The sequence below is a fragment of the Lolium perenne genome, chromosome 4 (genome assembly GCF_019359855.2).
Source record: "Lolium perenne isolate Kyuss_39 chromosome 4, Kyuss_2.0, whole genome shotgun sequence".
Lineage (NCBI taxonomy): Eukaryota > Viridiplantae > Streptophyta > Magnoliopsida > Poales > Poaceae > Lolium > Lolium perenne.
In genome coordinates, this window is record NC_067247.2 from 342075791 (window position 1) to 342088531 (window position 12741).

The 12741-nt window shown below is 47.3% G+C and overlaps 1 protein-coding gene across 1 annotated transcript; it reads left to right on the forward strand.

Moving 5' to 3' along the window:
• The first annotated feature begins 1129 nt into the window (after nucleotides 1–1129).
• Nucleotides 1130–2752, forward strand: LOC127321299 (uncharacterized). The gene is made up of 4 exons (XM_051350324.2): nucleotides 1130–1835; nucleotides 1960–2079; nucleotides 2176–2253; nucleotides 2348–2752. The coding sequence occupies exons 1-4, from the start codon at nucleotides 1368–1370 to the stop codon at nucleotides 2384–2386; spliced, it is 705 nt and encodes a 234-aa protein (XP_051206284.1). The 5' UTR covers nucleotides 1130–1367; the 3' UTR covers nucleotides 2387–2752.
• Nucleotides 2753–12741: the final 9989 nt, after the last annotated feature.

Below are 12741 nucleotides of genomic sequence, written 5' to 3' on the forward strand. Positions count from 1 at the left end.
AATATTTTCTGAAGCAACCGCGATCGAAAATTTTGTGCATGTAGTAAGTACAACACCTGGCTCAGGGTGTCATGCATAAAATCTATGTCTCGAGTGTATTGACATGGTGTGGTCAATAGGGTGGCATGACGTCTTTGGCAAGGTGTTGTGTTTTTTGGCATGGCGCCATAGGTACATGTGTTGTAAAAAAATTAAGTTCAAATGGTGAGATATTTTCAAATTACATTCGTCTTGTGTTGAACTCTCAAAAGTGGTTAGTTTTGTCGATATTAAGTTTAATGCTTTGTCACCCATCCATCATCATTCGCCAATAATGATGCATAGCCAAGGGACTGCGGGCAACACCGCCTCCGCGGCGTGCGGGGCAGGGCAATCCCGGCGTTGTGGAACCTGGCCTGGCGCCCGACCTAGCAACGCCTCCGGGGAGGCTAGCTAGGGATGTGCGGCCGCGGTGGTGACAAATCCTATCTGCCACTTAACGCAGCGATTTGCTCCCGCCTGAGCGGATGCCAAGTAACACGGGTTGGTTTCTCTGTTTTCTCTCGGGTTTTTTTTCCTGTTTTTTCCTGATCTAGGTTTCTCCCTTTGCTTTTACCTGTCAGCTATGAACTTCTAAAATACCCGAACTTTCTCAAATTTGAACTTCTTCAGATTTGGACATTTTTCAAATTTAAAATTATTAAAATTTGAACTTTCTTAGATTCGAATATTTTAAATTCGAACATACTTGAACATTTTTGAAATCAGAACTTTTTCAAGTTTAAACTTTTCGAAAATTTAAACATATTTGAGAATTTTTATAAATCTAAACATAAAAGAGAGACAAAACCATACCTGTTATTGGGCCGCATTCAGTGTAGCCGACGATAGAAAGTGTACAGGCGGGAGCTACTCCCTCCTGCTAGCAGCGGAGAATAGGTGCTCCTCGCGATGAACGAAGAAGCGCGCGGGCGGGCGGCCGGGCGGGGCCGGCGTTTGCTTTGCTCCCCGTAATGGGAGGTGGCGCCTGTCGCGGACCACGTAACAGTACCCCGTACGTACCCGGCCAAATGACGGTCCGTCCCGTCCACTCGTCCCCGTTGCCTCGCTGTACTGCACGTGATCCATGGCTTCTCTTCCCGCTCTACCTCCTCTCCTCCACGCCACCTTCCCCACCGCTCAGTCACCCAGGAGTGAGATCTCAACTCACAGCCCGGCGGGGCCGGCCACCTTAGTGACGCACTAACGCTCTTGTACTGCCGCTGCGCGAGTCCATCGCCATCGATCTTACTATTAAGTCGACTCCACTAGCTACACGACCACCACCAAGCGCAAGCAGCCTCCTCCGTCCTCGCCCCGGAGCTAGACACAGAGTGGCGTACCAGTGTATGCGTGCGTGCGGTATTCGATCGATGCTGCTGGGGATGGAGGGGGACGCGAGGGTGGCGGCGGCGGCGGCGGCGGGTTCGGAGTGCAGCAGCGGCTGCCAGTCTGGCTGGACCACCTACCTGGACGACGACCGCTCCTCCTACGAATACTCCTACGACCACGCCGTGGGGTTCCACAGCCTGCCGCAGCAGCAGCAGCAGCCGTGCTACGTCTGCGTCTTCTCCGACGAGGAGGATGACCTGTCCATGGTCTCCGACGCCTCCTCGGGGCCACGCCAGCAGCACTCGGCCGGCTCCGACGAAGGCGCCGCCGCCGCGCTCCCCAGTCCGCGTGCGGCGAGGAGAGGCAACAGGATGGCGCAGCCTGCAGCGGCGAGGCGGCAGAGCAAGGTGGCCGCCACCGTCGCGTCCACTCTGCTCGAGGACACGGCCAGCTCGCCCGCAGTCTTCAGGCACTCCAAATCCAAGGTACTTGTGCAGTCCCATTGGTGATTGGTCCCCTTGGAAACATTCCTCGTGCCTAGACGGGCCAGCCTGTGTTTGTGTTTCCCATCTTCTTCTGACTCTGACCTCATGCATTTGCTATCTGCAGGTGACGAGCTCCCCGGAGGCCGACGGCTACGGCAGCGCGGCCGGTTCGATGATGGACGTCGGCAACGCGGCCGAGTTCTCCTGCGGCTTCTTCGCCACCACGACAGGCTTCGAGTTCGAGGTGCGCGCGTATTAACGTCAAGCCGCATTTCGGTTCCTAATCTCTGCTTACGGTGGCTAATCTGCATTTTTGCATTCTGTTTCTGCTGCTGCGCAGTCTTCCTGCTTGAACATGTCTCCTCTTGGCGGCTACCTGTACTCCCCTGCTCCTGTCAAACCGATGTCCACAAGACAGGTAAGCATTCTCGCCGACCTTTTTTCTCCATCTGACGGAGATGGCAACACTTCAATCTTTGCTATAACTCAGATATTTCTGGTTTTTTCCGCAGGTGTTCAGAGATGGAGGTGACAAGATCCAGAGGTGGTGACCAACACATTGCCAAGAGCTTGTCGCCGGCCGTTGCTCTGCCGGTTGCAGGATGTTCATGGCTTCCTGTTATGCGCCGCTCTGCTCCGTTCTGTTCTTGGAAGCCAAGACCAAGATGGCAAGATGGGCAGCTCAGCTAGAGTAGAACGCTTTTGCGAGTCTTTCATTTCTCGGGATAATCTTTACATTGAGTTCTTTCTTTTTTAGTTTCCCTAGCTAGCTCTCATTCTGTCTCGCTCTGTGTCCTGTGTTTACCATGACTGCACCTGCTGCAGTTAGTATCCAACTCGCTTTTGAGCTGTCAACGCAGTGGGAAACAACAACCTGAGAAAAATACAAACGAGTGAGATCCTTTTTGCGCCACATGCATCTGCTGCGCTGTCATGGTGTTACCCTGTCGCAGTTTTGCAAACGTTGACGTCAACCGCTCCATCCACGCAACTCCACCATCGATCTTTGAGTTGATAGTATAATCACATCTATTAATTAAGAGTTGTGACAACGAAGGAAAAGAAAAGATTACACAGTTGAAGGAAGCATCTGCTAATCTCTTCAAGATATTTTCGGTAGAAGTTTCAGAGCACACACAAATTCAACGTCAACAAATATCTTTACTTCCCCGTTCCACGAATTTTGTCTGAGATTTGTCAAATTTTAAATCTATCAAGATCTCGAACAACCTTCGTGAGACAGAGGGAATATCACAAATACAAGGTAAACCAACTAACTCTCCATTGGAAGGAAAATACCTAGTAGAGAGATTAATGGGAGTTACGTTGATGAACGAGCCAGATAAATACATGGGTGGAGTTTGACTTCATTAGGAGTATTCTTTGTTAAATGTTAATCCATGTAGGAAAATTTCATGAATGATCATACTTGGTATCTACGCAAATACTTATGAAAACTGAAAGTACACTAAAGATATTTTTTATAAGGTGCTTAAATAGAAAGATGTTGCTTACAAAGGATAACTTAATTAAAAGACATTGTACTGGTTGTACAAAATGTGCTTCCAGTGATTCACATGAGTCTATTGAATGTCTTTTTGTTTCGATATAGCCCTACCACTAATATTACTAATGCGGCTAAATGGTATTGACAAGAAAGTCAAGACTCAAATTCACGTGGGAGTTTGTGCGTTAGTTTAGGCAATTTGGAATTGCCAAAAGTATATTACTTGCAACAAGACAGCTCCAAATTAATTACGGGTTATCTACAAACTACAGGGCTACCTACTGGATTCACATATGTTCTTGCCTCCTTGGAGAACATTTGAACTCTAGATGCAATCTGTTGATGACGGTCGAACAGGCTGGCTGACGGCAATTCATTAGTTTATAGGATGCATAGAGCCTTTTTATGCCCTTCTCCGTTTTTTGATTCATGTGGCAATGACCCATTACTTGTCATATTTGATTGCTAAAATGAATAAACTATGCAATAGAGAGTTGTGTACATTTTTTTTGGTGCAGGCCTAGGCTTTGTTCCCCTTTTAGAAAAAAAGAAATTCAAGACCAACCACCTAGGAATACTGCATTTCTAACAACATGTTTGTTTAGTGCCTTTGCTCTAGAACAACCTCCTTCACCGAAACTCCTACAAACTCAAACACAAAGACGACAGAGATCACTCGATACCCCTTGACTATTCAGGGCATGATGGTATTTAGAAAACCAAATTGGTATATGTTTCCTATATAAAACTTGTATTTTCCAAATAATTTGTATGAATATGCAATGTTTGTATTGGTAGGAGTAATATGTATGTACGCTGTTGTCGGCTCATCGGCGACAACTTTGTCGGGCAGTGACAGTCGTTGTTGGCGGGCAGGAGGCACATCAAGGCGGTGCTTGCCAGCCACAAGGCACTGTGAGCGGTGCTGGCCGACACCAATAGGGCGAGAGCAATAGTTCGGTGTGTGTACAAATAGTCTTGCGCGTTGCAAACTAATGCGGTCCGCCGCTGGACAGTCTAGCTCATTGTCATTGGGAACGATCAGATGGGAGAGGATGACGGCGGATTGCTAGCGAAGCGGAAAGGTTAGCGAGAGGAGAGACAGTGTTGCTCTAAGCATTATACGGTATACCCATAGGTGGGTATACCGGGTTTAGATGTAAGCTTACGATAGCTCACAATCAATCAATCAATCAATTAATTAATTACATAATTACCCGAGAGTCTAAACTAAATTTGGCTGAGGGTGTTGCACTGAAGCAAGTTTTTTTTAAAAAATGAATTAGTGCTAGGAGGAACTAGACACTAAATAATATAGTAGACGCGGGACCTCGGCGTGAGAATTACAGAAATTTGCTCCTGACAGGTTTCGAACTAGGCTGTGCCCACGTCCCCGCACTGAAGCAAGTTTAGTTTGTGATTACACTAATCTCAGCTGGGTATGTAGAAGTATGTAGAACTAATGAGCCATGGATGCTGCCTCCTAGGTAAAACAGATTTATAATCGTGTCCAGCTGTTAAGGTTGCACGTACCGTAGTAGACAGCAGAGCCCTGGATTACGTCCGTGCATTTCGTTGGTCTGCGTCTTTGTCGTATTTGATCCTAACAAAACAAAGTGGGTACATATACACATGTGCATGTGGTACTCAATGTCGATTAGGCCCCAGAAAGCCAGATCGACGGGAGAGAGATCGCGCGCGCAGAGGGAGCTTTATAGCGAGTGATTAGTGGCGTGTCGACAGATTACGTGGCTTAGGGGCGCATGCATGAGAAGATCTCTCGTGAATTCTTTAAGAATGGCATGTGCGCGGCAAGTACTTGTGTCCGCACACGGTTCAGGTAATTGAGATTCTCTCTCGCTCGGTCTCCGTAAGAAAAAGATTAAGCAAACAGGAGGGGGCCGCATTGCTCGCCATGAAATGACCATTGTTTACTACTGATCGGTGAATCTCGAACCGTGCACCGTTTGCAGCGAGTACTATTTCCTCCGCTCTAAAATAAGTGTTGCAATTTTTAAAGATACATACGAATGTAGATAAAATTGTGAAGTTAAGTACGTAGCACTTCAGTTCCCGTCTACAGTAGCGAAGGGAGATTTGTGAACCCGCCAAATCGATGGCCCCTTTGCCTCCGCCGGCTGCTCCGGCGGCAGGAGGTCGGCGGGACCTAGACTTGCGATGTGTCTACAGCATAGGCTTGATTAGGGACCCAGCCAGCGGCGGCGGGGAGGCGGAGGCGCTGCCGGAGTGGTTTTTGCAGGTGGCGGTCTTCCTCTTCGACAACGGTGTTCCTTGGAGCGCTGCTGTGGACCAGCTACCTTCCTCGTGCTCGCAACTCGATGGAGCTGCTGTGCACGTCTTCCCCACGCTGGATTTCGTGGGACGGCGGAATCTGGCGAAACAAGAATCTGTGGAAGCTTGACGAAGATTTGTGCAATGACGGAGGCGGTCATCAATGTAGGGCCTCTAGTTCCGGTGTTTGGTGACTTCCCATTTGCGCGGTACTGCTCCCGTTCCAAGGCGTGCAGGGAGCAGCTGCGATGGCGTGCCACCGACGGTCCTAGGACGATGGCGTGGTCGAGTTGCAGATGGGTTGGGTTTTATTTTTGTATTATGTGTGGATCCTTTGTAAGTTTTCCAATCTAATAGCATCTCCTTTCATGCGCAGAAAAAAAGTAGCACTTCAGCTCTTCTAAATGGGAATAGATTCAGATCAAGCAAGCAGTAGAAGGTGGTCCTTTTATCTCTCTGACTGCTCACACTCAGATGCATATGATCCTGATTTTTGAAATGCATTTTAAACATATTTTAAAAGTTTTAAAAAAATCTGACAAGAAATGTAGCGCGTGCATCTTGACGTTCTATGTGTTGGCAAAGTCGTTTCATGAAAAATCGATATTTTTTACATAAATAAGACAAAATTCGGTGCTTAAAAGAACTCTTCATGAGACATTTCTTTATTTTTTTGCAAATGACACAAATGAAGCCGATTGTCTGTGAAATTTGGCGTGTGCACATAGAATATTATGTGATCGATCTAGGCGGAAACGATAACCCCACCGGGGGCATCAGGTACGTACGTGTTAATATAGCGATGAAAAAGAGCCCCGTCGGTGGCATGTACATGTAGGATACGTGGATGAGGCGAAGTACTACTCCATACTCAAAACGTATAAAGAGAGAAAATACATAGATGTCTAGCATGTTAATGTTACTATGCACGAGCGAATTTTTTGTTCAGATTTTTTTTGATACTTTAATTAGTTTTCTACCGTGACACACGAAGCTCTTTTTCTGTGTTGACATCAAGTGACTATGGATCCATGATGAAAGTCGGAAGAAGAGAATTTCATGAAGGCCGGAGAGGGGGGACTAGCTAGCTAAGGGAGGTTCAAGTCTCCGCGCTGATGAGGGGCTTGCTTGGTGTCCGGGTTTCACATCAGCAGTATGAAAGTGGGGGCAACAACACAGGTGAAGCGCAGAGTCCTACCTTTTAGGGTGAAAACCCAAGGTCTGGTCTTAACTGGTTGTGTCAACCTTGGTGGAGGCATTGTTTTGAGAGCGGGGACTATCTTCAGGGTGAAAACCTAAGATCTTTGATCGGACGACGACGGTGTGTGAGCACTGAACCCTTCTTGGATGCGTCGTTTTTTGGAGAGTCTAATTCAGGTGTTGTCATGGCGGTGGATGTATTGCTGTTGTTAGGCCCGCAATACTGTAGCGGGACTTTTGTTTCTTAGTTTTCTTTTCCTTTTATTGACTGTGTATCCGTAGTGCCATTAGGGTGGTGCGTTGCTGCAGAAGTTATGTGTAATTGTTATCTCTTGATATTAATATATTCCCTTTATCGAAAAAAAATGCACATGGACTCAAAATGCATTTCCGAAGTGTGGTAGTACTACCTACTAGCGAAGTGTGGTAGTACTAGCTAGTGAGTTGCTATACCCAAGCCACGGCTATGGCTTGGAAACTCGCGAGAAATCCCAGAACAACTGTACATGTGCAAGTAGTGCGACGGGTCCGAGCAAAAAACATCGCCGTCCGGTGCCGCCCGTAGGTATCGATACTGGTCGCTTTCGGACCAGGGTGGCCGGAGACGGGAGTAGCAGTGGTGGTGCCCTTCTAATGCGGCGATGATCACGTACGTACGTCCGCGTCAGCATGCAGTGGCTTGGGAGCCGATTGCCATGGTGATGGGTCGATGGAAGCGACGGAGGGATGTTTCCACAATCGGGGACTTGGAACAGCTAGGCCGGCTGTACCGCTGCCCGCTCATCCTTGGCGCGCGATGATGGCGATCGTGCCAGCCAGCCAGCGCGCGCCCAGCGAGCAGTCGGCACGCAGGACAAAAGCACTACCAAGTCTGTGGCAATCTAGCAGATCAAGAGTGCAGTTCTTGTTGAATTGCGAAAATCAATACCGGAGACATTGAGCTCTAATTTCATATAAGAGCAAGCTTCGTGTACTAGGCAACACAACTACAAAGTTTGAACTGTTAGAAACGGTTAGTTCAATTTACTTATGCACTTCACAATAACCTACAGTATATTTTTTCATTTAATTATATACTTTTTAATGATATATAGGTTAAGTAGAAATTATAGGGTAGTCGATGCACCACCCTGGGCACCATACGGATTCGTCTATGCCTACACCCATCGCCGCCCACCACACCTCCCATCGCCCGACGCCTACGCACACAACAGCTGCCGCTAGTCAGCAGCTGGTCGCATCCGGCTGCCCCCCCCCCCCCCCCCCCCAATCTCGAGGAAGCCCTACCTCCTCCCGAGCACCAGCCACTGTGGATCGTCCCTGGGCTCCGACGTGTTTCCTCCTTGCATGGAGAGGGCCAGCTCACCTCAACCATGGGTTGTCATCGGAATGAGCTGGAATAGGTGCGACATATTTGGCCACGGCGCGGCAGAATTTCACCGGAGTAGGTATCGGCCCGACACCTTTTGACTAAACTTTCCGTTCTGCAAAGTTTTACGTTTTACCTTGTAATGGACCAAAAACCGCATACTATATAAGGTGCGAGAGACTCTTTTTACGGTTTCCGTAGAAATATTTGCGGATTAGACCCGGAAGGAACTTTGGGGGTAAATTCCCAAATTTACTGTTTTTCAGTATGGTCGCACACTCCGTGTCTGTGAATCTGGAGACACGGTTACATTCGTGCCTCATTTAACTCTGCCGGTGCCGGTACTCTAGGCGTAGCTGTTGCCCGCGTCCAAGAGGCAGACAGCCAGTGCAACATCGGCCATAACTGTGCCAGCGTTCGTGTGTACGTACTCCGACTGTACACACGCTACACTCTTTTCCGTGCTACTATAGGAGTATTGCATGCATGGTATGGCACGGCATGGCAATGCCGGCCACATGCATACCGTTGGGCGTTGAATCTTGCAGAGCTGTTGCTCTCGGTCGGCCGGCGTCAACGGATGGCAGGAGAACGGCGCCAACGCTACATAGCAGTGACAAAAGTTCTAGGTTGCTTTCGTTCAGCTATCAGCTATATACTCCCCGGTTACGTAAGTTTTATCATAAATTTAGATGAATCTAGACATATTTTTATGAACATGTACATTTAAATCTGCGCCAAAAATTATGAAACGGAGGTACGTAGTAGATTTTTCATAATTCACAAGAGCTCCCCGACTAGCCATGTTAACGTTTTTTTCCATCCCAAGTGACAAGCTTGCCCGCCATCTTATACAGTAGAGGTTGAAAGTTCATCTTTTTACGTTGGTGCGCAGAGTGCTGGAGACCCATGCACTTCATGCGAAAGGAGGCACGAAGCACCGGCAGCCCAGCAAGCACGTCATCCAAGTCCACGTCTTCACTTTGAATGGGCATTTGGAATCTCACGACTAGTAGAGAGTATTCTTCATCCTCGGCCTACAAGGCCCAATTCCATGGTGTGCCACGCTCACAAGCATGAACTCGACGGTTGGAATGCTTGGGCTTCCACGGCAGTTAAGTTCTCCGCATGGTTAGCGAACTAAAATAGGGTTTGGACGGCATATCATCTAGGAAGAGGGGTTGGATAAATTGCCCTTTGCCCCCTTTGTAAGCAAATGCAAAAGAGAGTGGCTCACCTCTTCTTCCAATGTCGGATTTCTGAAAGAGTGCCGAATTTTTTAGGGAGTGGATTGGGGATCACTTGGTCGACGTAGCTTTCCATCATGGATTGTGGATTGGCATGTCTAGTGTCGTTGTTCCAAAACGAAAGGCTATGCCCTCACTCACCATGCTCGTTAGTTGGACGATTTGGAACGAGCAGAAGGCAGGAGTCTCCCACAACAAGTACAACTCATCGACGATTCTCCTTGCCGCAATAACGAGGGAAGCAGAATTTTTTTAGATCGCCACAGTCGTCCACAGGTGCAAAAAAATGAGTTTTATTATTTTGGGAGAGTAGTTCCCTTTGTTTGAACTGAACTTTTATTTTCTTGTACCAAAACTCTTCTTCTTATTAAACGAAAAGAGGCAAATCTTTCGCCTTTGTTTCAAGAAGAAAAAGAACTCCAGCAAAGAACCTCTGAAACTGAAGAGGGAGGGAAGTGAAATAAGATCCCAGCTACAGAAATATGCATCCATGCCTTTGATCTGACTTGTGAGGCTTCCAAATGATGGATGGACGGGTGACGGATCCAGACATCCCGTGCACAGTGCAATACAGGAATCCAGCTACATTCCCGCTAATGCTCCCAATTTACAATTCATTGCACACCCAAGGCTGTCCCCCTTGGCTCCATCTAGTGGCATTCCTCTTGCGTTCGTAGCAGGGCGCTAATCATAAAATATGAACCACACCAAGTCAATCCCTGTCTCCCTAGAACCGGTAAGCCATGCGACCCTAATAAAAGGTATCGACAGGCTCACATCATCTAAAGCTAGCTACGTGTATGTGTGTAACTTCACACTGTATCACCAGTCGAAGTGTCATCGTCAGTGTGTAACTCTACAGTTCGATCAAGTTGAATGAGTTTTTGTTCAAAAAAAAAGTTGAATGAGTTTAGCAACTACATGAGGAAGTGAAGGAACCTCATCTCAAGTGGGGAGTATTCCGCATTTTCAGCCTACAACGTCCAAAAATTTTTTTTTTTAGCAACTCTCACATGCATGAACAAGATGGTGTGGAAAATATGAACCCCTCCAAAAGTCAAGTTCTTTGCTTTGTTGGCTATTCAAAATAGGATATGAACGACAGACCGTATTGTGGCATTTGCTCTCTTCGCAAGCAAATCCAAGAGACGGCTCACCTCTTCTCGTATTGTCGGTACATAAAAAAAAGTTTGGGGGGTGACAAAGGAGTGGCTCGGGCTCCACAATATCATCATGCAAGAGTGGACGGTGACCCTATACACCAAGAAGTGGTGGGGTATCCGTTTCAAAAAAAATGTGGCAGGGTAAAATGTCTAGGAAGGGCACCCCAAACCGCAACACATTGTCCTTGCTCATCATGCTTGTTAGTTGGATGGTATGGAAGGAGAGAAACGAAGTGTCTTCCGTAATCGGTCTGCCCCACCTCCCGTCATTTTTGAGATCATTAAGAGCAACATTAAACTTTGGATAGCAGCGAGGGCTAAGCAATTGAGTTTTGCAATGCGGGGAGAGTAATCCCGTAAGTACTTTTTTTTCTTTGCTTAGTCAAACTTTTTTTTTTTCTCCTTAATGAACAAAATGAGGCAAATCTTTTTTTTCCTCTGTTTCAAAAAATAAAAATACCGGAGCTACCTGTTGTACCAACTCATTGGCCTTTTGTCAACAACAGAATGCTAGCTCCGCCTTGTTGGTGATGTAGCTAGATCACCCTCCGTGATTCAGTTGTCACTGCGCAGCCCCCAGAATACATAGCATCGAGCACAAGATCGACAACGAAGGCGCAAAGCTTTGGAGATGGATAACAAGTATATACATCTCACAAAGTGCTCGAGGGACAAGATGCATGGTTGGAGCTAGGTTTCGTGCATGTTATGTCAAATCCCAGACCCTATCCGAATCGTGGGCAGGCAGGGCAGGATCATGTCATGCGCACTAGCTCAATCGGGCGGGCCGGTTCACACATGACACATGCATGTGTGGATCGAGGTGACCACTGAGCGAGCATGAGCGTGAGCATAGACAGACAGAGCATGGGCAGGGATGCGATGCCTGCCTAACCGCCTCGCTCGTCCAGCCCGGCGGCCATGATTTATGCAGTGGTGCCAGCTTTTATCTGATCTGAGGTATGGACGGCATCCATCAGAGCCTCTCGAGAAGTCGAGATCCATGATCGGTTTCTCATGCCCACGGTCGTCGACATGTGCGGAGCACAACAAGGAATTGACATGTCCACGGCTAGCTAGCTATCGTCAGCTCATCACTGTTCCATTCTTCAGTTAGTTACATACCTGATGAAAAGGCTGGTCGGTTGGGAGGAGAGGTAGGCAACTGCGCTATCTAGCGGTGCAAATGGAGTTTTACACTGGTGGAAAAAGGGTCTTTGGTCGCGGTTCGCAACTGCCATTAGTCGCGGTTGCGCAACCGCGACCAAAGTAGCGCGACTAAAGGCCCCCCCTTTAGTCGCGGTTCCTTACGAACCGCGACTAAAGGCCCGTCCACGTGGGCCGCAGGCGAGCGCCAGGGCGGAGGACCTTTAGTCGCGGTTCTTCTGGCTAACCGCGACTAAAGGCCTCCGCAGGGTTTAGGGTTTAGCCCCCCCTCCCCCTAAATCTGGTTTCTTTTTAATTTGTATTGTTTTATTTCTTTTGGGTTTTAATTTTGAAGGAGTTTCACATATTCTACGGTACTACATACATGCATATGAATGTACAATTTCAAATAAATTTGAAATTAGAACCAAAAAGAATTCAAGAGGAATATACAATATATATTCAATATCGGATGACCATATACAATTTTGAACAAGTTTCCATCCATAATTTAGTGCATATGAAGTTCTACGTCCTCTACATAGTGTTCTCCTCTAGGATCGATGACTTCCCTCGCCAACCATCCAGCTAGTTCCTCTTGAAGTGGTCGGAAGCGAGCTTCTGGACTAAGCGTCTTCCGGAGGTTATTCCTCATGATGTTGTTCTCACACTTCTGGTCCCGCTCATTGCAGTATCTCCGGATCCTCTCACAAACATAGTATCCACATAGATTGGTCCCCGGTGGCTGAATATCCCCAGTCGTCCGCACTGCCATTTTAAATTGTAGCTCTTTTTTGAATTCACCGACCTTTTTATCTACGAACCGTCTCCAAACCCTACGAGGCAAAGAAAATTAAATGAACAAGAGAGTTATTAATTAGTTACTTGATATTAGGAAATGATGAATGAAATAGGCCGATCGATATAGAGCGCAAATGAATGAAAATAATTACTTTTGCATCATTTTTCTCATGTCGGCCCA

Bases quoted from the DNA above. Each gene is read 5' to 3' on its own strand.
- LOC127321299 (XM_051350324.2), top strand. From the start codon at position 1,368: ATGCGTGCGTGCGGTATTCGATCGATGCTGCTGGGGATGGAGGGGGAC. The intron at 2,080-2,175 runs GTGCGCGCGTAT...GCTGCTGCGCAG, and splicing joins CGACAGGCTTCGAGTTCGAG to TCTTCCTGCTTGAACATGTC. The intron at 2,254-2,347 runs GTAAGCATTCTC...TTTTTTCCGCAG, and splicing joins AACCGATGTCCACAAGACAG to GTGTTCAGAGATGGAGGTGA.